The sequence below is a fragment of the Mesoplodon densirostris genome, chromosome 1 (assembly GCF_025265405.1).
Source record: "Mesoplodon densirostris isolate mMesDen1 chromosome 1, mMesDen1 primary haplotype, whole genome shotgun sequence".
Lineage (NCBI taxonomy): Eukaryota > Metazoa > Chordata > Mammalia > Artiodactyla > Ziphiidae > Mesoplodon > Mesoplodon densirostris.
The window spans coordinates 94,021,370-94,046,496 of record NC_082661.1 but is presented as its reverse complement, the minus strand read 5'-3'; the positions used below and the strand labels follow the sequence as shown (position 1 = coordinate 94,046,496).

General features: G+C 36.4%; 1 protein-coding gene across 4 annotated transcripts in view; it reads left to right on the top strand.

The window, feature by feature from the left end:
* Positions 1 to 24,922, top strand: part of SCLT1 (sodium channel and clathrin linker 1) — a 285,252-nt gene extending 260,330 nt beyond the window's left edge. For 2 of the 4 annotated variants that reach the window (XM_060105958.1, XM_060105954.1), the window contains exons 17-19: positions 11,371 to 11,449; positions 20,563 to 20,658; positions 24,462 to 24,922. In XM_060105958.1, coding sequence (XP_059961941.1) covers positions 11,371 to 11,449; positions 20,563 to 20,658; positions 24,462 to 24,524 — 238 coding nt within the window. In that variant the 3' untranslated portion in view covers positions 24,525 to 24,922. The remainder of the gene's footprint in view (positions 1 to 11,370; positions 11,450 to 20,562; positions 20,659 to 24,461) is intronic. The other 2 variants (XM_060105951.1, XM_060105947.1) reach the window with 2 other exon arrangements.
* The last annotated feature ends 205 nt before the right edge of the window (positions 24,923 to 25,127 follow it).

Sequence of the window (25,127 nt, the reverse complement as noted above, 5' to 3'; positions counted from 1 at the left end):
ACACTCTGCACTTGCTTTACTGTATCAGTGTGATTGTTCCCAAACCAGGTTATGCCAGTTATACCTGTTTTAGAAATACATAATTTAATTAAATAAACCAGTGATATGTGAGTACAAAAAGAAAGTTATTGTTTCTTTTTAAACTGAATTGTATACTTTGGAGAATTTGCTGTTGAATTAAGTCTGGAGAAGCAACTATAAAATAGAGGGAATACTGTAAAAATCTAGAATATTTCTGTATTTGGACTGCTTGCCAAGTGCCTTTAAATTCCTGTACCACCTTAATGAAAGCAAAAGTGGAAATAATTATAGATGATAACATTATGGATGTGGTTTGTGTAAGAAAGACATTCAACATTGAAACACTCCAATCAGTGTGCTCATACTTTAAAAGAAAAAATTCTTTTAAAACCTTGTATATTCCAGGCAAAAAGCTCAGACAAAATCCTTATCCTTCCTTAGGCCTCAGACCTCTTAAAAATCTGAGGAAATCTATAGACCTTCTTCCCAGACTAGGTAAACACACAAGATCTTGTATATGGTTCAGGGTATTTGTGAACGTACTACCTGAAGCCTGTCCGTGGACCACAGAGGAAGGGCTCTTGCATTAGGTGCTCACCCTTCACCCACTTCCACCTCCAGCTGAAGAATTGGATGACTTCCCAATGTTGATTCTAATATTTTTTAATAGATACAGCATGAATTATTTTGTTTATAAATTATTTTATAAAATTTTACTTACACAGAAGGTAGTAAATCAATTATATTTTACAAATAATTTTAAAATTATATTTTGTAGGTATGACTAGAATTTTCTATCACATACACATGAATTAATATAAGTGAACTAAAAATATTTAGGACACTGATGGGCTAAGCAATTTCCAGTGATAGTATAAGGAATTCCTTGTTCTTCTATGGTTACATTGAAATCAGTAGAAGATAATTTTACCTTAAACTTTATGATATGTAATATGTCAGAAATTATAGAGAACTTGGGTACAGTTCCATTTAAATTCTGTAATTAGTATAAAGTGCTCTTTAACTGCCATAATGTCATATAGAAACTGGAAATGTCATCTATCTCTACCTTCTGGCAGGCTACACTTAAATCATTCCCGATTGGTAAGAATGTTTCTGTTTTTAAAGATTTCCAGTGAAGAGATTATATAGCTTTACTTGGCAAGTGTTTGGGTGTAATACCACTGTGAAACTTTCTGGAAAGTCTTATTTTATGTTTATCCTAAATTACTAATGACATAGGGAACTCTCAATTATATTCTGTAATAAAGAGACATTTTCTCATAGATAATACAGAGTCAGATCATCCTCCTGGGTCTTTCCGTTATCCCTGCAATGAAATATCCTGACAGAGAAATAAGGAGTTGCAAAGTACTGACAGGCAGGCTCTAGGAAAGCCTCGGGGGATAGAGTTGGTGAAATCACTTTTCTCTCCACCCTTTAATACATTCTAAACTTTCATTCAGGAGTGAGATTGAAGGAAATGCTTAACTGAAAAATTACCTTTTCTTAGGCACTTCAAATCCTTTGGAGAAAGTAGTAGACTATAAATAAATCTAAATAAATGTTTAAAAATTTTTATCTAAAGTCTGTTTTGTGGTAGATTCCTCAGTAACTGTTGAGCAAATAGGGAATAAAATTTTCTAACTGCTAGGTTTCCTAAACCTGCAAATATTTATTAAATCCCTATGTGTAAAGCCTTGTGGTGTATACTGTGGAAACTAAAAACACTCCCCTTTTTAAAAGTCTCCATTATACTTGGGGGCCTGTGAGTATGTGTGTGTGTGTATAAGTGTATATGTATATAAACACATTTATAAACCACTAATTAGAATTATAATACAGAATTGTTAAATGTCTTCTACATAAAATAAATAACGCTTTGATGTGAGAAGAGAACTGTCTGGATTAAAAGGAACTGGGAAGGAGGCATGGAAAGAAGAGGAACAAGGGTGGAATCTTAAAGAATGGGCAGGATTTTAACGGGAAATATTCAATAGAGGGTACAGAAAGTGATACAAAATGAGCCTAAAGATGATACATATATAATTTATTGGTGAGACAGTGAGAGCCTAACTGAAGTAGAAGGCTCCTATTGGAGATAAGGTTGAAAAGATAAATTACACAAAATTTTGGAGGAATTTGAATGCAGTCTCAGGAAATGGGACTGTTTTGTCTGGTAGCAGAGAGCCACTGGGAAATTACTGCTCAAGGAAACAAATTATTAAAGTGGTGCTTTAGAAAGAGAAATATGCTAGTGATGTGTTAGGGAAAACTACTCCATCAGTTGAGCACTTCTATGTGCACTGGTGGATGCTTTACATACAGTTTTTCACTTGATGCTGAGAAGCCCGAGCAGTTGGCAACTGCAGTAAATCTAAAAATTAAGTTATAAGAACTTCAGTTGTGATGGTAACCCTGAGTAGTAATGAAGAATAGGGAATTCCCTGATTAAGGTTCTTCCCTGAAGAATAGGGAATTCAGTGGTTAAGACTTGGTGCTTTCACTGCCGTGGCCTGGGTTCAATCCCTGGTGAGGAAACTAAGATCCTGCAAGCTGTGCAATGCAGCCAAAAAATATATATGTATACATATACACATATAAAGGAAATGAAAAATAGATGCAAAAAACACTGCAAAGGAAGAATCTATTTAGGGGCAAAATAGATGTTGCATTCAAGAGAAAGTGAGAAACAGAGTTGACTTTAACGTTTTTAACCTAAGTAGTGAGGGCAGAGATGTCAGTATAAAAACTGAGTAGCAGGATGAGAAGTAGGTTTTTATCTTAGGACTTCAAAAAAAAACAGAGAGAGAAAAGTAGGTTTGCAAGGGGATGCAAAAAGTTTGATGTTAGTCGTGTTAAATTTGAATATAGGACTGAACCTTTAGGGAAGAAATCAGAAAGATATAACTTGTCAGGTTTCCAAGTAAATGTATAAATATTTCTATTCCTTCAGTGCCTAATACACACACTCACACACACATTCTCTTTCACTTATTCACCTAACAAACATTTAGCATTTGCCTGCCATGGTGTACAGTACAGGGGAGTGGTTAAGAGCACAGACTTTGGAACCAAAGGGTCCGGTTTTTCAATTCTGACTCTCCAATTGACAAGCTTTGTGAGTCTAGGCAAGTTACTTAACTTTATTTTTAAATGCCTCTGTCTTTTAATTTTCTCATATGTAAAATTGGGGATCTCACGGGGTTATCATGAAAGCTAGAAAAGGTAGTTTACATAAAGCATCTAGAACAGTGCTGGGCACAGAGGAAGCACTGGGGGATTGTTTGCTGTTATTACTACCGTCACCAACATCTTCACTGTCTTGATGAATAGCAGTGTTGCTCGCTGTCCAATGGGGGTGACAGCGCTTGATACACGACAGAACAGATATTTACACAAAGAAAAAGTAACTTAGAGTTAATAATTTGTATCTTTGTGATCTTAAATTTTGTGGGAAATTATTACTATCTAATAGGAATTATTAGGAATTATTACTATTATTCAGATAAATTGTCATGGGTAAATGAATAGCTTAGGCATCAAATTATGCAGTAGGTGTTTTCTGAAAAGGTTTTGTATAAACTGAGTTTTGGCTAACTTTATAAATGCAATCATTGTATCATCTTCCTCTCCATAGTACTCAAAGGTTATTTCTCATCAGCACTAACGTGCATAACTTTTACCTTTAATTACATTTGGCCTAGAAGACTGGCCACGTTAGTCACTTTGCTTTTCTTTGTTATGTTATGTTGAGGAGCAGCAGTCATTTAAACTACACAAGATACTTTAAAGGAAGCACAGTCATTTATCCCGCATTATTATCACCACCAAAATGAAGCTGAGGTGAAACATTAGAGTTTGTCTGTCGCGCAATCAGTGATAGATACTCAAGCTTCTCCTACTCAGTGACATGTATAGATGAAGCCACTGAGTAGGAATAAGTCGTTTCCCCTTAGTCTGTAAGTTCTGTTGTGGCAACATCCATGTGTTTACCACCGCATGCCTTGCACTTGGCCATAAAGAATGTTCAGTGGATATTTCTGGAATTGATTTGTGGACATTATTTTTTGTTCTCTTCTATGTATTTATAACAAACTGCTTGCTGATTTTAACAACTATCCACTCAAATATAGGACACTAGAGGGACTTAACAGGTTTTTAGGTTCACTTGAAAAAAAGTCAAGGCTCATAATTGGAAGTGTTATTGATTTGCTTTAGAAGCAGAAGGTCAAAGGATAAAAACCAATCTTGAATTAACTATTTTAATACTCAGAAATTGATTTGATCTTGTTTAAAGTTATTTTAAAGACTACATTGTATCTGCTTCTAACCTGGGACTCTTGAAATTATCTTTAGCCAAAAGCAATATAATGCTTATATGTTGAACAACAACAACAAAAAAGACAACATTTCTGTCTTCTGTGCATAAGATTATTCCAGCTAATAAAGCATAAATGACATGAATGCATAAAATAAGGCAAATATACAACCAATCAAAACATAAATTTTAATCCTGAATGTACTACACTGAAATGATGTTCAGTGATTAACATTACCTTAAATTTCCAAGAGTTGAACCCTGCTAAGAAGCACCATTTATGAATCTTAAAAATAACAAACACTGTATCTGTTTCATATAAATATACTTTCATTTTAATGCCAAATACTACCTCAAGATACTGATATTAATGACACTTTGGCACTTTTAAAATATGTGTGTGTGAGTTTTTTGCTCTTTTTATTGTGTTAAAATAAACATAATATAAAATATACAATTTTAACCATTATTTAAATTGTGATATAAAATTTACAGTCTTAATCATTTTTTGACATCTTTATTGGAATATAACTGCTTTACAATGGTGTGTTAGTTTCTGCTTTACAACAAAGTGAATCAGCTATACATATACATATATCACCATATCCCCTCCCTCTCGCATCTCCCTCCCACCCTCCATATCCCACCCCTCTAGGTGGTCACAAAGCACCGAGCTGATCTCCCTGTGCTATGCGGGTGCTTCCAACTAGCTATCTGTTTTACAGTTGGTAGTGTATATATGTCCATGCCACTCTCTCACTTTGTCCCAGCTTCCCCTTCCCCCTCCCTGTGTCCTCAAGTCCATTATCTACATCTGCCTGTTTATTCCTGTCCCTCCCCTAGGTTCATCAGAACAATATTTTTTTTAGATTCCATATATACGTGTTAGCATACGGTATTTGTTTTTCTGACTTACTTCACTCTGTAGGACAGACTCTAGCTCCATCCACCTCACTACAAATAACTCAATTTGGTTTCTTTTTATGGCTGAGTAATATTCCATTGTATATATGTGCCACATCTTCTTTATCCATTTATCTGTCGATGGACACTTAGGTTGCTTCCATGCCCTGGCTATTGTAAATAGTGCTGCAATGAACATTGTGGTACATGACTCCTTTTGAATTATGGTTTTCTCAGGGTATATACCCAGTAGTGGGATTGCTGGGTCATATGGTAGTTCTATTTTTAGTTTTTTAAGGAACCTCAATACTGTTCTCCATAGTGGCTATATCCATTTACATTCCCACCAACACTGCAAGAGGGTTCCCTTTTCTCCACACCCTCTCCAGCATTTATTGTTTGTAGATTTTTTGATGATGACCATTCTGACCAGTGTGAGGCGATACCTCATTGTAGTTTTGATTTACATTTCTCTAATGATTAGTGATGTTGACCATGCTTTCATGTGCTTGTTGGCAATCTGTATATCTTCTCTGGAGAAATATCTATTTAGGTCTTCTGTCCATTTTTGGATTTTTTTTGTGTGTTTTTAATATTGAGGTGATTAGCTGCTTGTATATTTTGGAGATTAGTCCTCTGTTGCTTCGTTGGCAAAAATTTTCTCCCATTCTGAGGGTTGTCTTTTCATCTTGTTTATGGCTTCCTTTGCTGTGCAAAAACTTTTACGCTTCATTAGGTCCCATTTATTTATTTTTGTTTTTATGTCCATCTCTCTAGGAGGTGGGTCAAAAGGAATCTTGCTGTGATTTATGTCATAGAGTATTCTGCCTATGTTTTCCTCTAAGAGTTTTATAGTGTCTGGCCTTGCATTTAGGTCTTTAATCCATTTTGAGTTTATTTTTGTGTATGGTGTTAGGGAGTGTTCTAATTTCATTCTTTTACATGTAGCTGTCCAGTTTTCCCAGCATCACTTATTGAAGAAGCTGTCTTTTCTTGCCTCCTTTATCAAAGATAAGGTGACCATCTGTGCATGGGTTTATCTCTGGGCTTTCTATCCTGTTCCATTGATCTATATTTCTGTTTTTGTGCCAGTACTATACTGTCTTGATTACTCTAGCTTTGTAGTATAGTTGAAAGTCAGAGAGCCTGATTCCTACAGCTATGTTTGTCTTTCTCAAGAATTCTTTGGCTATTTGGGGTCTTTTGTGTTTCCATAAAATTTGTGAAATTTTTTGTTCTAGTTCTGTAAAAAATGCCATTGGTAGTTTGATAGGGATTACATTCAATCTGTAGATTGCTTTGGTTTATAGAGTCATTCTCACAATGTTGATTCTTCCAGTCCAAGAACATGATATATTTCTCCATCTGTTTGTATCATCTTTAATTTCTTTCATCAGTGTCTTATACTTTTGTGCATACAGGTCTTTTGTCTACCTAGGTATGTTTATTCCAAGGTATTTTATTCTTTTTGTTGCAGTGGTAAATGGGAGTGTTTTCTTAATTTCTCTTTCAGATTTTTCATCGTTAGTGTATAGGAATGCAAGAGATTTCGGTGCATTAATTTTATATCCTGCTACTTTACCTGATTCATTGATTAGCTCTAGTAGTTTTCTGGTAGCATCTTTAGGATTCTCTATGTATAGGATCATGTCATCTGCCGTGACAGTTTTACTTCTTCTTTTCCCATTTGGATTCCTTTTATTGCTTTTTCTTTTCTGATTGCTGTGGCTAAAACTTCCAAAACTATGTTGAATAATAGTGGTGAGAGTAGGCAACCTTGTCTGGTTCCTGATCTTAGTGGAAATGGTTTCCATTTTTCACCATTGGGAAGGATGTTGGCTGTGGGTTTGTTATATATGGCCTTTATTATGTTGAGATAAGTTCCCTCTATGCCTACTTTCTGGAGAGTTTTTATCATAAATGGGTGTTGAATTTTCTCAAAAGCTTTTTCTGCATCTTTTGAGATGATAATATGGTTTTTATCCTTCTGTTTGTTAATGTGGTGTATCACATTGAATGATTTGCGTATATTGAAGAATCCTTTCATTCCTGGGATAAACCCCACTTGATCATGGTGTATGATCATTTTAATGTGCTGGTGGATTCTGTTTGCTAGTAGTTTGTTGAGGATTTTTGTATCTGCGTTCATCAGTGATATTGGCCTATAATTTGCTTTTCTGGTGACATTTTTGTCTGGTTTTGGTATCAGGGTGATTGTTGCCTTGTAGAATGAGTTTGGGAGTGTTCCTCCCTCTGCTATATTTTGGAAGAGTTTGAGAATGATAGGTGTTAGCTCTTCTCTAAGTGTTTGACAGAATTCACCTGTGAAGCCATCTGATCCTGGGCTTTTGTTTGTTGGAAGGTTTTTAATCACAGTTTCAATTTCAGTGCTTGTGATTGTTCTGTTTATATTTTCTCTTTCTTCCTGGTTCAGTCTCAGAAGGCTGTATTTTTCTAAGAATTTTTCCATTTCTTCCAGGTTGTCCATTTTATTGGCATATAGTTGCTTGTAGTAATCTCTCATGATCCTTTGTATTTCTGCAGTGTCAGTTGTTACTTCTTTTTCATTTCTAATTCTATTGATTTGAGTCTTCTCCCTTTTTCTCTTGATGAGTCTAGCTAATGGTTTATCAATTTTGTTTATCGTCTCAAAGAACCAGCTTTTAGTTTTATTGATCTTTGCTATGGTTTCCTTCATTTCTTTTTCATTTATTTCTATTCTGATCTTTATGATTTCCTTCCTTCTAACTTGAGCGTTTTTTTTGTTGTTCTTCTTCTTTTTCTAATTGCTTTAGGTGTAAGGTTAGGTTGGGTTTTTTTGAGATTTTTCTTGTTTTGCTATAAACTTCCCTCTTAGAAGTGATTTGCTGCATCCCATAGGTTTTGGATCATTGTGTTTTCATTGTCACTTGTTTCTAGGTACTTTTTGATTTCCTCTTTGATTTCTTCAGTGATCTCTTGGTTATTTAGTAGCATATTGTTTAGCCTCCATATATTTGTATTTTTTACAGTTTTTTTTCCTGTAATTGATATTTAGTCTCATAGCATTGTGGTTGGAAAAGATACTTGATACAATTTCAATTTTCTTCAATTTTCCAAGGCTTGATTTGTGACCCAAGATATGATCTGTCCTGAAGAATGGTCCATGAGCACTTGAGAAGAAAGTGTGTTCTGTTGTTTTGGGGTGGAATGTCCTATAAATATCAATTAAATCCATCTTGTTTAATGTGTCATTTTAAGCTTGTGTTTCCTTATTGATTTTCATTTTGTTTGATCTGTCCATTGGTGAATGTGAAGTGTTAAAGTCCCCTACTATTATTGTGCTACTGTCGATTTCCCCTTTTATGGCTGTTAGCATTTGCCTTATGTATTGGGGTGCTCCTGTGTTGGGTACATGAATATTTATAATTGTTATATCTTCTTCTTAGATTGATCCCTTAGTCATTATGCAGGGTCCTTCTTTTTCTCTTGTGATAGTCTTTATTTTAAAGTCTAGTTTTGTCTGATATGAGGATTGCTACTGCAGCTTTCTTTTGATTTTCATTTGCATGGAATATCTTTTTCCATCCCCTACTTTCAGTCTGTATGTGTCCCTAGGTCTGAAGTGGGTCTCTTGTAGACAGCATATATATGGGTCTTGTTTTAGTATCCTTTCGGGCAGCCTGTGTCTTTTGATTGGAGCATTTAATCCATTTACATTTAAGGTAGTCCTCGATATGTATGTTCCCATTACCATTTTCTTAATTGTTTTGAGTTTGTTATTGTAGGTCTTTTCTTTGTCTTGTTTTTCCTGCCTAGAGAAGTTCCTTTAGCATTTGTTGTAAAGCTGGTTTGGTGGTGCTGAACTCTCTCAGCTTTTCCTTGTCTGTAAAGGTTTTAATTTCTCCATCAAATCTGAATGAGATCCTTGCTGGGTAGAGTAATCTTGGTTGTAGGTTTTTCCCTTTTATCACTTTAAATATGTCCTGCACTCCCTTCTGGCATGTAGAGTTTCTGGTGAAAGATCAGCTGTTAACCTTACAGAGATTCCCTTGTATGTTATTTGTTGCTTTTCCCTTGCTTCTTTTAGTATTTTTTCTTTGTGTTTAATTTTTGATAGTTTGATTGTTATGTGTCTTCTTGTATTTCTCCTTGGATTTATCCTGTATGGGACTCTCTGTACTTCCTGGACTTGATTGACTATCTCCTTTCCCATGTTAGACAAGTTTTCAACTATAATCTCTTCAAATATTTTCTCAGTCCCTTTCTTTTTCTCTTCTTCTTCTGGGACTCCTATAATTCTAATGTTGTTGCATTTAATGTTTTCCCAGAGGTCTCTGGGACTGTCCTCAATTCTTTTCATTCTTTATTCTGTACTCCGGTTGCTATTTCCACTATTTTGTCTCCCCCGTCACTTATCTGTTCTTCTGCCTCAGTTATTCTACTATTGAACCTTCTAGAGAATTTTTAATTTCATTTATTGTGTTGTTCATCATTGTTTGTTTGCTCTTTAGTTCTTATAGGTCCTTGTTAAACGTTTCCTGTGTTTTCTCCATTCTATTTCCAAGATTTTGGATCATCTTCACGACCATTACTCTGAATTCTTTTTCAGGTAGACTGCTTACTTTCTCTTCATTTGTTTAGTCTGGTGGGTTTTTAACTTGCTTCTTCATCTGCTGCATATTTCTCTGTCTTCTCATTTTGCTTAAATTATTGTGTTTTGGTTCTCCTTTTCACATGCTGCAGTTTTGTAGTTGCCATTGTTTTTGGTGTCTGCCCCCAGTGGGTATGGTTGGTTCATTGGTTTGTGTAGTCTTCCTGGTGGAGGGGACTGGTGCCTGTTTTCTGGTGGGTGGGGCTGGATCTTATCTTTCTGGTGGGCAGTGCTGCATCTGGTGGTGTGTTTTGGGTCTCTGTGAACTTATTATGATTTTAGGCAGCCGCTCTGCCAATGGTTGCAGTTGTGTTCCTGTCTTGCTAGTTGATTGGCATGGGGCGTCCAGCACTGGAGCTTGCTGGTCGTTGGGTGGAGCTGGGTCTTAGTGTTGAGACAGAGATCTCTTGGAGAGCTCTTGCAGATTGATATTATGTGGGGCCAGGAGATCTCTGGTGGTCCAGTGTCCTGAACTCTGCTCTCCCACCTCAGAAGCTCAGGCCTCACACCAGGCCAGAGCACCAATACCCTGTCAGCCACATGGCTGCCACAGAAACAAATCTTCTCTCAAGATCCAACTCTTTTTGACAGATTTGTCAGTTCTCTAGATGAATTCATTTGTGAACTCCTGACGTTTCCGAGCCTGCTTGGTTTTGCCTGACAGGTAGCAACCAGAACGCTGAGTTGTCAAGATTTGCAGCAAACAGAGGGCTTATTCAGTAAGCAGCCAAGTGACAGGAGAACTAGTCTCAGTTGTGCCTCCCTGAAGACAAGGGGCTCAAGCTATTTTGGGAATAAAGAATAAAAAAGTACAGCAGTCTGAGGTGTGGTGAGTGTGAGGCACGCGGGGATTGGAAAAAGGTGCAGAAGTTGTCCTTCTGCACAGGCGTAACTAAGCTCGAGTGGTCTATTCTTGAGGGGTCCTCAATGCCCTCTTGCTGCAAATGCAAAACAGGCTTCCCAGGGGTAAAATACTTTGGTCCTTGCCAGCCAAGAGATGGCTTTTTATTATGCAGAATGTTTCCCTGTTGTTATTATTATTGCTGTCTTCTTTTTCGTTTAGCCGTTTATTACAGGTTATGATAAAAGATACACATGAACATCCAATGGATGAGATGCATAGGGCCAGGCATGGGAGAGGGGCACGGAGCATCTTTACCCTCTCCAGGCCCAAAACTCTGCCCAAATTTCCAAGTGTTCACCCACCTGGAAGTTTTCCATTCATTTTAAGTGAACAGTTCAATAGTGCTAAGTATTTTCACACTGTTGTACAACCAATGTCCAGATATATATGTATTTTATAAAGAAATGAGTCGTTTCAGATATGGTCTATTAAGAAGCAACTTTTATTTTGCACACAAGATATTTTAGTTCAAAACATGAACATGTATCTCACTAATAAAGATTCGATTTTGTTAAATTTTTGAACAGTTATATTAATGGCTTTTTCTTCCGTTCTTTTTTTTTTTCTTCCCTCTCTCATGATTAATAGGAGTGAGCTGAGTCGACAGAAACTTCATACCCAAGAGCTGCTTTCTCAGCTGGAAATGGCAAATGAAAAGGTAGTTGAGGTAAGATAATGACCCTCCTGGAAAGTGCTTTCCGCTGCAGGTTGATACACATGTTATAGAATTTTACTTGAGCCAAGTCCAAATTAATTCTCAACTTGGAAATACCATACTGATGTGAGTATTTCTTGTAGAAATCATACATAACCCTAAAAGTGCACACTTAATATAATATGAATAAAAGCTTTGAAAGTTAGTGATTCATCATATTTAAATGACAAAGATAGAGCTCTTATTTCAGTTTTACCAGTATACCTTGTGCTTTTTCAAAATTGTTAGGATCCCCTTTATTTCTTTGCATGTCTAAGACTTTTTTAACCCAATTCCTCTAATTTTTTTAACATCTTTATTGGAGTATAATTGCTTACATTTTTGTGTTAGTTTCCACTATATAACAGACTGAATCAGCTATACATATATCCCCATATCCCCTCCCTCTTGCATCTCCCTCCCACCCTCCCAATCCCACCACTCTAGGTGGTCACAAAGCACTGAGCTGGTCTCCCTGTGCTGTGCGGCTGCTTCCTACTTGCTATCTGTTTTACTTTTGGTAGTGTATATGTGTCAGTGCCACTCTCTCATTTCGTCCCAGCTTACCCTTCCCCCTCCCTGTATCCTCAACTCTATTCTCTTCATCTGCGTCTTTATTCCTATCCCTCCCCTAGGTTCATCAGAACCTTTTTTTTTTTTAGATTCCATATATATGTGTTAGCATACGGTATTTGTTTTTCTCTTTCTGATTAACCTCACTTTGTATGACAGACTCTAAATTCATCCACCTCACTACAAATAACTCAATTTCATTTCGTTTTATGGCTGAGTAATATTCCATTGTATCTATGTGCCACATCTTCTTTATCCATTCATCTGTCGATGGACATTTAGCTTGCTTCCATGTCCTGGCTATTGTAAAGAGTGCTGCAATGAACATTGTGGTACATGTCTCTTTTTTTTTTTTTTGGAAAAGAAAGTAAAGTAAATATATTTTTTTATTAGTTTCTGCTTTATAACAAAGTGAATCAGTCATACATATACATCTGTTCCCATATCCCTTCCCTCTTGCATCTCCCTCCCTCCCACCCTCCCTATCCCACCCCTCCAGGTGGTCACAAAGCACCGAGCTGATCTCCATGTGCTATGCGGCTGCTTCCCACTATCTATCTACCTTACATTTGGTAGTGTATATATGTCCATGCCTCTCTCTCGCTTTGTCACAGCTTACCCTTCCCCCTCCCCATATCCTCAAGTCCATTCTCAAGTAGGTCTGTGTCTTTATTCCTGTCTTACCCCTAGGTTCTTCATGACATTTTTTTTTCTTAAATTCCATTTATATGTGTTAGCATACGGTATTTGTCTTTCTCTTTCTGACTTACTTCACTCTGTATGACAGACTCTAGGTCTATCCACCTCATTACAAATAGCTCAATTTCATTTCTTTTTATGGCTGAGTAATATTCCATTGTATATGTGTGCCACATCTTCTTTATCCATTCATCCAATGATGGACACTTAGGTTGTTTCCATCTCCTGACTATTGTGAATAGAGCTGCAATGAACATTTTGGTACATGTCTCTTTTTGAATTATGGTTTTCTCAGGGTGTATGCCCAGTAGTGGGATTGCTGGGTCATATGATAGTTCTATTTTTAGTTTTTAAAGGAACCTCCCTACTGTTCTCAATAGTGGCTATATCCATTTACATTCCCACCAACACTGTAAGAGGGTTCCCTTTTCTCTAAACCCTCTCCAGCATTTATTGTTTGTAGATATTTTGATGATGGCCATTCTGACTAGTCTGAGGTGATACCTCATTGTCGTTTTGATTTGCATTTCTCTAATGATTAGTGATGTTGACCATCCTTTCATGTATTTGTTGGCAGTCTGTATATCTTCTTTGGAAAAATGTCTATTTAGGTCTTCTGCCCATTTTCGGATTGGGTTGTTTGTTTTTTTGATATTGAGCTGCATGAGCTGGTTGTGTATTTTGGAGACTAATCCTTTGTCAGTTGCTTTATTTGCAAATATTTTCTCCCATTCTGAGGGTTGTCTTTTCATCTTGTTTATGGCTTCTTTTGCTGTGCAAAAGCTTTTAAGTTTCATTAGGTCCCATTTGTTTATTTTCGTTTTTATGTCCATTTCTCTAGGAGGTGGGTCAAAAAGGATCTTGCTGTGATTTATGTCACAGAGTGTTCTGCTTATGTTTTCCTCTAATAGTTTTACAATGTCTGGGCTTACATTTACATCTTTAATCCATTTTGAGTTTATTTTTATGTATGGTGTTAGGGAATGTTCTAATTTCATTCTTTTACATGTAGCTCTCGAGTTTGCCCAGCACCACTTACTGAAGAGGCTGTCTTTTATTGCCTCCTTTATCAAAAATAAGTGACCATCTGTGCATGGGTTTATCTCTGGGCTTTCTATCCTGTTCCATTGATCTATATTTCTGTTTATGTGCCAGTACCATACTGTCTTGATTGCTGTAGCTTTGTAGTATAGTCTACTATAGTCTATAGTATAGTCTGTAGTATAGTCTAAAGTCACCGTGATTCCTCCAGCTCCGTTTGTCTTTCTCAAGATTGCTTTGGCTATTTGGGTCGTTTGTGTTTCCATAAAATTTGTGAAATTTTTGGTCCTAATTCTGTGAAAAATGCCATTGGTAGTTTGATAGGGATTGCATTCAATCAGTAGATTGATTTGGATAGTAGAGTCATTTTCACAATGTTGATTCTTCCAATCCAAGAACATGGTATATCTCTCCATCTGTTTGTATCATCTTTAATTTCTTTCATCAGTGTCTTATACTTTTGTGCATACAGATGTTTTTTCTCCTTAGATAGGTTTATTCCTAGGTATTTTATTCTTTTTGTTGCAATGGTAAATGGGAGTGTTTTCTTAATTTCTCTTTCAGATTTTTCATCGTTAGTGTATAGGAATGCAAGAGATTTCGGTGCATTAATTTTGTATCCTGCTACTTTACCTGATTCATTGATTAGCTCTAGTAGTTTTCTGGTAGCATCTTTAGGATTCTCTGTATAGGATCATGTCATCTGCCGTGACAATTTTACTTCTTCTTTTCCCATTTGGATTCCTTTTATTGCTTTTTCTTTTCTGATTGCTGTGGCTAAAACTTCCAAAACTATGTTGAATAATAGTGGTGAGAGTAAGCAACCTTGTCTGGTTCCTGATCTTAGTGGAAATGGTTTCCATTTTTCACCATTGGGAAGGATGTTGGCTGTGGGTTTGTTATATATGGCCTTTATTATGTTGAGATAAGTTCCCTCTATGCCTACTTTCTGGAGAGTTTTTATCATAAATGGGTGTTGAATTTTCTCAAAAGCTTTTTCTGCATCTTTTGAGATGATAATATGGTTTTTATCCTTCTGTTTGTTAATGTGGTGTATCACATTGAATGATTTGCGTATATTGAAGAATCCTTTCATTCCTGGGATAAACCCCACTTGATCATGGTGTATGATCATTTTAATGTGCTGGTGGATTCTGTTTGCTAGTAGTTTGTTGAGGATTTTTGTATCTGTTCATCAGTGGTACTCCCTGTAGTTTTCTATTTTTTGAAATCTTTCTCTGGTTTTGGTATCAGGGTGATGATGGCCTCGTAGAATGAGTTTGGGAGTGTTCCTACCTCTGCTATATTTTGAAAGAGTTTGAGAAGGGTAGGTGTTAGCTCTTCTCTAAGTGTTTGACAGAATTCACCTGTGAAGCCATCTGATCCTGGGTTTTGTTTGTTGGAAGGTTTTTAATCACAGTTTCAATTTCAGTGCTTGTGATTGTTCTGTTTATATTTTCTCTTTCTTCCTGGTTCAGTCTCGGAAGGTTGTGTTTTTCTAAGAATTTGTCCTTTTCTTCCAGGTTGTCCATTTTATTGACATACAGTTGCTTGTAGTAATCGCTCATGGTCCTTTATATTTCTGCAGTGTCGGTTGTTACTTCTCCTTTTTCATTTCTAATTCTGTTGATTTGAGTCTTCTCCCTTTTTTTTCTTTATGAGTCTGCCTAATGGTTTATCAATTTTGTTTTTCTTCTCAGAGAAACAGCTTTTAGTTTTATTGATCTTTGCTATGGTTTCCTTCATTTCTTTTTCATTTATTTCTATTCTAATCTTTATGATTTCCTTCCTTCTGCTAAGTTTGGGGGGGTTTTGTTCTTCTTTCTCTAATTGCTTTAGGTGTAAGGTTAGGTTGTTTTTTTGATATATTTTTTGTTCCTTGAGGTAGGATTGTATTGCTATAAACTTCCCTCTTAGGACTGCTTTTGCTGCATCCCATAGGTTTTGGGTTGTCATGTTTTCATTGTCATTTGTTTCTAGGTATTTTTTTATTTCCTCTTTGATTATTTTCAGTGATCTCTTGGTTATTTAGTAGCATATTGTTTAGCCTCCATATATTTGTATTTTTTTCAGTTTTCTTCCTGAAATTGATATTTAGTCTTATAGCATTGTGGTTGGAAAAGATACTTGATACGATTTCAATTTTCTTCAATTTACCAGGGCTTGATTTGTGACCCAAGATATGATCTATCCTGGAGAATGGTCCATGAGCACTTGAGAAGAAAGTGTGTTCTGTTGTTTTTGGGTGGAATGTCCTATAAATATCAATTAAGTCCATCTTGTTTAATGTGTCATTTAAAGCTTGTGTTTCCTTATTGATTTTCATTTTGATTGATCTATTGGTGAATGTGAAGTGTTAAAGTCCCCTACTATTATTGTGCTACTGTCAATTTCCCCTTTTATGGCTGTTAGCATTTGCCTTATGTATTGGGGTGCTCCTATGTTGGGTGCATAAATATTTACAATTGTTATATCTTCTTCTTAGATTGATCCCTTAATCATATGTATGGTCCTTCTTTTTCTCTTGTGATAGTCTTTATTTTAAAGTCTTGTTTTGTCTGATATGAGAATTACTACTCCAGCTTTCTTTTGATTTCCATTTGCATAGAATATCTTTTTCCATCCCCTACTTTCAGTCTGTATGTGTCCCTAGGTCTGAAGTGGGTCTCTTGTAGACAGCATATATACAGGTCTTGTTTTAGTATCCTTTCAGGCAGCCTGTGTCTTTTGATTGGATCATTTAATCCATTTACATTTAAGGTAGTCCTCGATATGTATGTTCCCATTACCATTTTCTTAATTGTTTTGAGTTTGTTATTGTAGGTCTTTTCCTTGTCTTGTGTTTCCTGCCTAGAGTAGTTCCTTTAGCATTTGTTGTAATGCTTGTTTAGTGGTGCTGAATTCTCTTAGCTTTTTCTTCTCTGTAAAGTTTCAATTTCTCCATCAAATCTGAATGAGATCCTTGCTGGTTAGAGTAATCTTGCTTGTAGGTTTTTCCCTTTTATCACTTTAAATATGTCCTGCACTCCCTTCTGGCTTGCAGAGTTTCTGCTGAACGATCAGCTGTTAACGTTATAGGGATTCCCTTTTATGTTATTTGTTGCCTTTCCTTTGCTTCTTTAATATTTGTTCTTTGTATTTAATTTTTGATAGTTTGATTAATAAGTGTCTTGTGTTTCTCCATGGATTTATCCTGTTTCGGACTCTCTGCACTTCCTGGACTTGATTGACTATTTCCTTTCCCGTATTAAGGAAGTTTTTAACTATAATCTCTTGAAATATTTTCTCAGTCCTTTTTTTTTCTCTTCTTCTTCTGGGAGCCCTATAAATCAAATGTTGTTTCATTTAATGTCCCAGAGGTCTCTGAGTCTGTCCTAAATTCTTTGCATTCTTTTTTCTTTATTCTGCTCTGCAGTAGTTATTTCCACTCTTTTATCTTTCAGGTCACTTATCCATTCTTCTGCCTCAGTTATTCTGTTATTGGTTCCTTCTAGAGAATTTTTAATTTCATTTATTGTGTTGTTCATCATTGTTTTTTGCTCTTTAGTTCTAAGTCCTTGTTAAATGTTTCCTGTGTTTTCTCCATTCTATTTCCAAGATTTTAGATCATCTTCACTATCATTACTCTGAATTCTTTTTCAGGTAGACTGCCTCTTTCCTTTCATTTTTTGGTCTGGTGGGTTTTTACTTTGCTCCTTCATCTGCTGCATATCTCTCTGTCTTCTCATTTTGCTTAACTTACTGTTTGGGGTCTCTTTTTTGCCAGCTGCTCGTTCATATTTCCCATTATTTCTGGTGTCTGCCCCCAGTTGTTAAGGTTGGCTCAATGGGTTGTGTAGGCTTCCTGGTGGAGGGGACTGGTGCCTGTGTTCTTGTGGTTGGGCTGGATCTTGTCTTTCTTGTGGGCAGGACCTCGTCCGGTGGTGTGTTTTGGGGTGTCTGTGAACTTATTATGATTTTAGGCAGCCTCTCTTCTAATGGGTGGGGTTGTGTACTGTCTTACTAATTGTTAGGTATGCCATGTCCAGCACTGGAGCTTGCTAGTTGTTGAGTGGAGCTCGGTCATAGCGTTGAGACGGAGATCTCTGGGAGAGCTCTTGCCGATTGATATTACGTGGGGCCAGGAGGTCTCTCGTGGTCCAATATCCTGCACTCAGCTCTCCCACCTCAGTAGCTCAGGCCTGACACCCGGCCAGAGCACCAAGACCCTGTCAGCCACATGGCCAGGTACGTGGAGATTTTCCTGCCTTTTCGGAAGTCTAAGATCTTCTGCCAGTATTCAGTAGGTGTTCTGCAGGAGTTTTTCCACATGTAGATGTATTTTTGATGTATCTGTGGGGAGGACAGTGATCTTCACATCTTACTCCACCATCGTCTTGAAGATCCTCCTCCAATTTTGTTTTAATCCATCACAAAAGACATGTAGAAAATACTTTTTCCTACTGAATATATTGAAACATTCCTTTAGATTAATGCTTTAGAACTAAATATAGCAAGGGTTTATCATTTTTTTTCCTTTGAAGAAAAAAATTTAAACAATGTCCAGATTATTATTAGAACTTTCTAGAACTCTAGTTCTTTGGGTTTTTTTTGTTTTGTTTTGTTTTGCTGTACGCGGGCCTCTCACTGCTGTGGCCTCTCCCGTTGCGGAGCACAGGCTCCGGACACACAGGCTCCGCGGCCATGGCTCGCGGGCCCAGCCGCTCCGCGGCATGTGGGATCTTCCGGGATCGGGGCACGAACCCGTGTCCCCTGCATCGGCAGGCGGGCTCTCAACCACTGCGCCACCAGGGAAGCCCTAGTTCTTTGTTTGATGAACAAACTTCGAAGGTATTTGTTGGAATTTCATTAACAGGCTGTATGGTCCACTAGCTCTCTCTGGCCTTCTATAGGAGCCATAGTGAAGTCATTACACTTCAGTTTTATAGCATTGTAAATTGACATGAGCCATTTAGAAAACAATTAAACAGTAGCCTTTCAAAAACTCTTTGATTTTGCTCCCACTTCCAGGAATCTGTTCTAAGGAAATAATTTAAAATTTGAAAAAATTTAAAGGGAAATATTCAACATAGTAATGTTAATTATTTTGGAATATCAAAAGCAACTAAAATGATCAATTAAAGAAGAACAGTTGCATATATTATGTTTTATCTAAGCTGTACTGTGTCTTAGCCATTATGGTAGCAGCATAGTAAAATGTATATATAGTCTGATTATAACTATGAAAATGATTATTATAGATGATGGCAGTATTTCCTCAGGTTTTCTCTAGTGTTAATGATGTGTCTCTTAAATTTAAGACTACGTATTTAAACATCTTGGTAAATTGAAAAGCCAGTATAGTTCTGTTCATACAATTTAATTTTGCTTTGGGGCACAATAAGAAATAGAATAAGCACATTTTAGCAGGTTACTGTTAGTTCAGTATTTTGTTTTACTAGGCATGACATTCATTCTTATCACTTGTATATTATGACATGGGAACTACCTAGTTCAAAGAACTGTATAACAATTTTACATGTGCAAAAACTTTTTTTTAGGCTAGTAAGTATGGAGAAGGCTAATACATTTTTTAATTGATAGATTCTTTTAACTTGTCTGCATGACACCATGTTGTGACAGATTTATATTCATGATGCCTGTGTAGTTGCCTGAGGCTGCTCTAACAAAGTAATACAGACTGGGGTGGCTTAACCAACAGAAACTTATTGTCTCGCAGTTCTGGAGGCCAGTAGTCCAAAATCAAGAAGACAGCAGAATTGGTTCCTTCTGAGGGAGAATCTTTTCCAGGCCTCCTTCCTAGCTTCTGGTGGCCTCAGCCATTCCTTCTCTTGTTGATAATGTTCTCCCTGTGTCTTCATATGTTCTTCCCTTTGTGCATGTCTGTCTCTATGTCCAAATTTCCCCTTTTTATGAAGTCACCAGTCATATTGGATATTGGATATGACCCACCCTAATGACCTCATCTTAACTTAATCATCAACAAAGACCCTATTTCCAAATAAGGTCACATTCATAAGTACTAGGGGGTTGGGGCTTCAACATCTTTTTTTTAGGGACATAATGCAACCCATACCAATGCCTTAATAATGCTATTGACCCTAATACCTTCTGGAGTATACACATGTATTGGGAAACATGTAGACTGATTTCTTCCCCTTTTAAATAATACCGTAAGTATATAAATCATTTAAGATAAGTCTAACACTGTAAAAATCAGAATTTCTAGAATTAATATTTTCTGTTTCTTGACCTTAATAATGCATAGACTATGTCACAGTTCCGCTGGAAGCTTGTCTAGCACAGTGGTTCTAAATGCACTAGCAGACAGCATCGACACCACCCAAGAACTTGATAGAAGTGCAGATTCTCAGGACCATCCCACCCCTACTGATGCTCTGGTTGTGAGGCCCAGGTCTGTGTTCTCACACTCTCTGGGTGATTCCAAAGCAGTGATATAGCGTCTCAAGGTTAACAATCACAAACTGAAAGCCTTGGTCTTAACTTCAGATTCACTTTGCTTTTAGATTTAATTCACTTTCTTTGGTGGCATGTGGTGGAGGGTCAGGGGAGGGGAACCAGTTTAGTCATAATGTAAAACCAGCTTTGAACCTTGAAGTTCATGACTTGAAAAATGTAAATTTGTAGATATATTATCTTTGCATTTTGTAAGTGGTAAAATGATGTCCAGATTTTTCATTGATTATTCCATAAAACATCTCTGTACCACATATGGATTTCTAACTTGTTTGTCTTATATTTCCCCTTAATAGAATGAAAAGTTGATTCTAGAGCATCAAGAAAAATCCAACAGACTTCAGAAACGACTAAGTGAGGCGGAACAGAGAGCTGCTTCGGCCTCCCAGCAGGTAGGGAGCTTCCTCGTTATCCCTGGATAACAATAGTCTGAGTAGAGCGGAGATAAGAAAAGTTCCTCAAAAGTTTCCAGAGAACTAGTAGTTTTATTTTTATTTGATTAAACTACTTAAAATTAGTCTCTTTAATGTTTAAGGTTGGAAAAGTAAACTTCAGAAACAAAAATAAACATCGGTCTCCTCCATTTGACACCTAAATCTGGAACTGCACTGTCCAATATGATAGCTGCTAGCCACAGGCAACTGTTTAAATTAAAATTAAATAAAATTAAAATTGAAATCTTCAGTCACACTAGTCAGATTTCAAATGCTCAAAAGCCACATGTAGCCATGGCTGTCATATTGGACAGCGTAATATGGAACAACTCTGTCACCCCAGTAAGTTCTGTTGGACAGCACTGCTCTAGAATTATGTTCTGTCTAAAACTAGGCAGGTATTCATTGGCAGATTCGGAAGTAAATGACATTGCTTTGAATGTAGTGTTTCAAATTGCACTGTTTTTATTGCAGTTTTTAAATGGAAAAAAATTACCTAGCTTATAGGTTTAACTTCATTTAATGCACATTTGTACATGACCATATAAATCTAAAATACCATATAAAAGTTGTCCAATGGGAAATAGAGTAAAAAGTGCAGAACATCAATGAAATAATAAGGGGCAATTACTCCTAATGCACATGTATCACATAAATGAAATGGGCCATTTGTTCTAAAGTAGGAACAGTAGTCTCTCCTGTTAGGATCAAAATGAAAAGAGTTTAGTGATTATAAAGATAGGCTTGAAACAGATGGTTTAGATAGATAGATAGAGAAAAACAAACCAAGTTACTATATTAATATATAACATTTGGTTATAAATGTACTGTTTCAATCAAAATTAACATTATTCTTAGATATTATTACAGCAATAACTAACTCTAAATACTGAATTCAGTTTGTGTTCATGATGTTTATAGATTTTTTTTTGAAATCTACTTCTGGTATGAACATGGCATAGCACTTAAAGAAAATCCAATCATCATTTGCCCTTCAGTTTTCCTGCCTCTTTAACGTAATTATAGTTTTACCATGTAAGTTTAATTTCTTATGAAATTATGGATTACTGGATGAATTAATTAATTATTCAAGAATTCATTTACATTATAAGGTAACAGGAGCCAAGGTGTATGGGACAGTATCTTGAGTGGAGGTATTTTGGAGTCAGGCAGATAGCCTGGTGCTATTAAGTAGCCAGGTGACTTTGGGCAATTTCAACTTCTCTAAGCCTCAGTTTCTTCATGTTTAACATAGGATAATAACACCTCCCCAATAGAGTTATTGAAAGATCAAAGGAATTAGCACATACAAAGCACTTAGCATAGTCATTAAGTGGTAAATAAGATACTTATATATAGAAATTAAATTTCTATATCACAGTCTTTAAAGCTTCAAGTTTACCTTTTTCAAGGACTGTGGTAAAGAAAATGCCTACTTAAAATCAACTACCTACACAAGGGTACAGTTACAGAACCTTAACGATATAATCCAGTTGACTTTTAGTTGTCTTCTTCCTGACAGAATTAAACCTAAGCAGTCCAACAAAGATGTTTCTCCTGTTATTTAAACTCCCTAATGGCAGAGATTACAGCATTCTCCTTGTGAGCCTTCTTTTTAATGTTTTGTCAGTAACCACTTCACAGATTTTTCCCTAAGTTTTTTTCCTTCCATTCTGTTCTCATTTGAAGATGGAAAGTAATCATTCAGCATTTTCCCCATACACAAAAAGGAATTTATTCCCTGGAATTAATATGTTTTTCTATTTTAAATGTGTCCAAGTCATAAACTTTTTAATAAGACATATATTCAGTCTTTTTTAATCTTTATCTTTACCTTCTCTGGATCCTTTCTAATTTTCCCATTTTCTTCCAAAAACTGGAAACTGCTGTTAAAAATAATATCCTGGGAAGGGCTTGATATTTAATGAAGTAAAGGCGTTAAAACAGGGATCCTCAACCCCTGGAACCGGGCCACACAGCAGGAGGTGAGCAGCAGGCGAGCGAGTGAAGCTTCACCTGCCGCTCCCCGTCGCTCCCCACCGCTCCCCATCGCTGGCAGTACCACCTGAACCACCACCCACCCCTCCCCCCATCCGTGGAAAAACTGTCTTCTACAAAACCAGCCCCTGGTGCCAAAAAGGTTAAAGACCGCTGCATTAAAAGATTATTATTGTCTCTCACATGTCATTCTTACCAGTGCAGCCAAGCATCATGTCATTGGTTCAGCACAAGCCCTGCAGTGTAGTCATTCAGTCACGCTCGAAATGTGCTGTTCTGATTAACTTTTTCTCTATCTTTTTCATCCATCTCTGGACAACAGTTAGATGTTCCAAGTGTATCATTCTAAACTATTGAATGCCACACTGTGTTCTTTTGACGGTATGGGATTTTAAAAAATCAGTGTGGTGAAGCCCTTCTCTGCAGGACACAAAACCTAGAAACTATGAAAAGAAATTAATAAATGTGACTATTTAAATTTAAGATTTCTGCATAGAAAAGTAAAGACAGTGACAAACAGAGAAAAATATTTGCAACACATATGACAAAAGGCTCGTATCCTAAACACACATAGAGTGGCTAATCAACAAAAAAAAATGCTATAGTACAATAAAGTGTATAAATGATAAAAGACAGATGGCTTTTAAACATTTTTTTTAAATGCCCAACTCATCCTCACCCAAAAGGCAAATAGAGATTTAAACTGTAATCACATATTATTTTTCCCCTGTCAGGTCATGAAGGTTGGTAATACATTGTTCTGGCACATGCATACATCACTGACATAAGTGTGTATTGGTACAACCTCTTTGGCACCCAACTTGGCAGTATCTCTCAACAGTTGTAAACGTACCTAACCTGTGACCTAGCAGTTCTAAGAATTTATTCTGCAGGTGGTGTACTTGCACCTGGGCAAGTCTGTGCAAGGAAGCACGTAAAAATACTAATTGCAGCATTGCCTATAATTCTAAAAGATTAAAGACTATCTAAATGCCCATCAATTGGAAACCAGTTAAACTATGGAATATCCATACACAGGAAATTTTGCAGCTGTTAAGAGGAATAAAGTAGATTTAATGTGGAACTATTCTAAGGTAGATCATTTAGCAGGAAAAAAATATGAAAAGTGTGTATAGTACTTTATCATTTTTTAAATAAAAAAGGGTGAGGAAATATGTGCATGTATTCTCACTTAGAATATTTCAAGAAATATACTTAGAAGCTGGAAATAGTGGTTTTGCCTGGAAAGAGGGATGTGGAATGAAGGACAGAGATGTGAAGCCTTCCTTTATGCTGTATATACTCTTTTGTACTGTTAGATATCTTTTACCATGTGTCTGTATTATCAATTCCAGTTTAATATTTAAAGATTATTTTCTTAATGGACATACTGTGATCTGTCATCATCTTTTTATTACCAGCCCTGCATTGTGCTGGCTCACACTTAGTTTGTGTTCTAGCCTCTTTCCTGATTAACTTTTATCTAGATGTTTTTCATTCGTTTGTAAAATATGTTTTGGAATTCTCAGTGTATTACTGAGCTATGGAATGCCATATTTGACATGCATATCTCTAGAGTAATACAGGCATTTTAAAGTCTCAAGAGTAAAAGAGAAATGAACACAAAAAGCGACCTCTAACAAGACCCCTTACAATAAGATTATTTTCAATAATTGTAAGTTGTGATGCATTATACTTTGTGTTAGTCTAAGATTTTTCCACAGAAAAAGTAGCTACTTACTGATTGTTTATTTCAATTGCAGCTCAGTGCGATTACAGTACAGAGAAGAAAAGCAGCCTCCATGATGAATCTGGAAAATATTTAAAAATATTCATAGTTCACTCACAGAACTTTAGACTTGGGAAAGCTGTCGGACTAGAAGTTTATTAAAATGGTAAAACCTGCATAGAATGGTTAAGGCTTGTGTCGTTTTGCATAATCATTTTCCATTCTGTTTTGAGGGTTATTGGAAAACAGAACAGCTTCCTGTAAGTAAAGAAAAGGTAATCCTATATTGAGCTTCAGTAGAGGATAAAGCCAGCTGGAAAGAACTCATTGCCTTCATCAACGTGTCTGTTTTTTAATTCCTCCTTTTTCCCTTGGAAGAGCGTAACAGTTTTCAAACTATGCTAATCATGAGAAAGAGTTTTAAGAACTTGCTAGAATTTTAATATTTCAGGTTCCAGAATTTGAGAATTTTACATCTGTTACTCGTAACTCATTTTTAAAGTTCCCAAGTATCCGTTTTATTATAAACTCACATGTAATAAATTATGCACTTTCTAAAATGATGCTGTCATGTATTTTATTTTATTTATTTATTTTTTAATTATAAATTTATTTACTTTTGATTTATTTGGTTGCATTGGGTCTTCGTTGCTGCACACGGGCCTTCTCTAGTTGCAGCTAGCGAGGGCTACTCTTCATG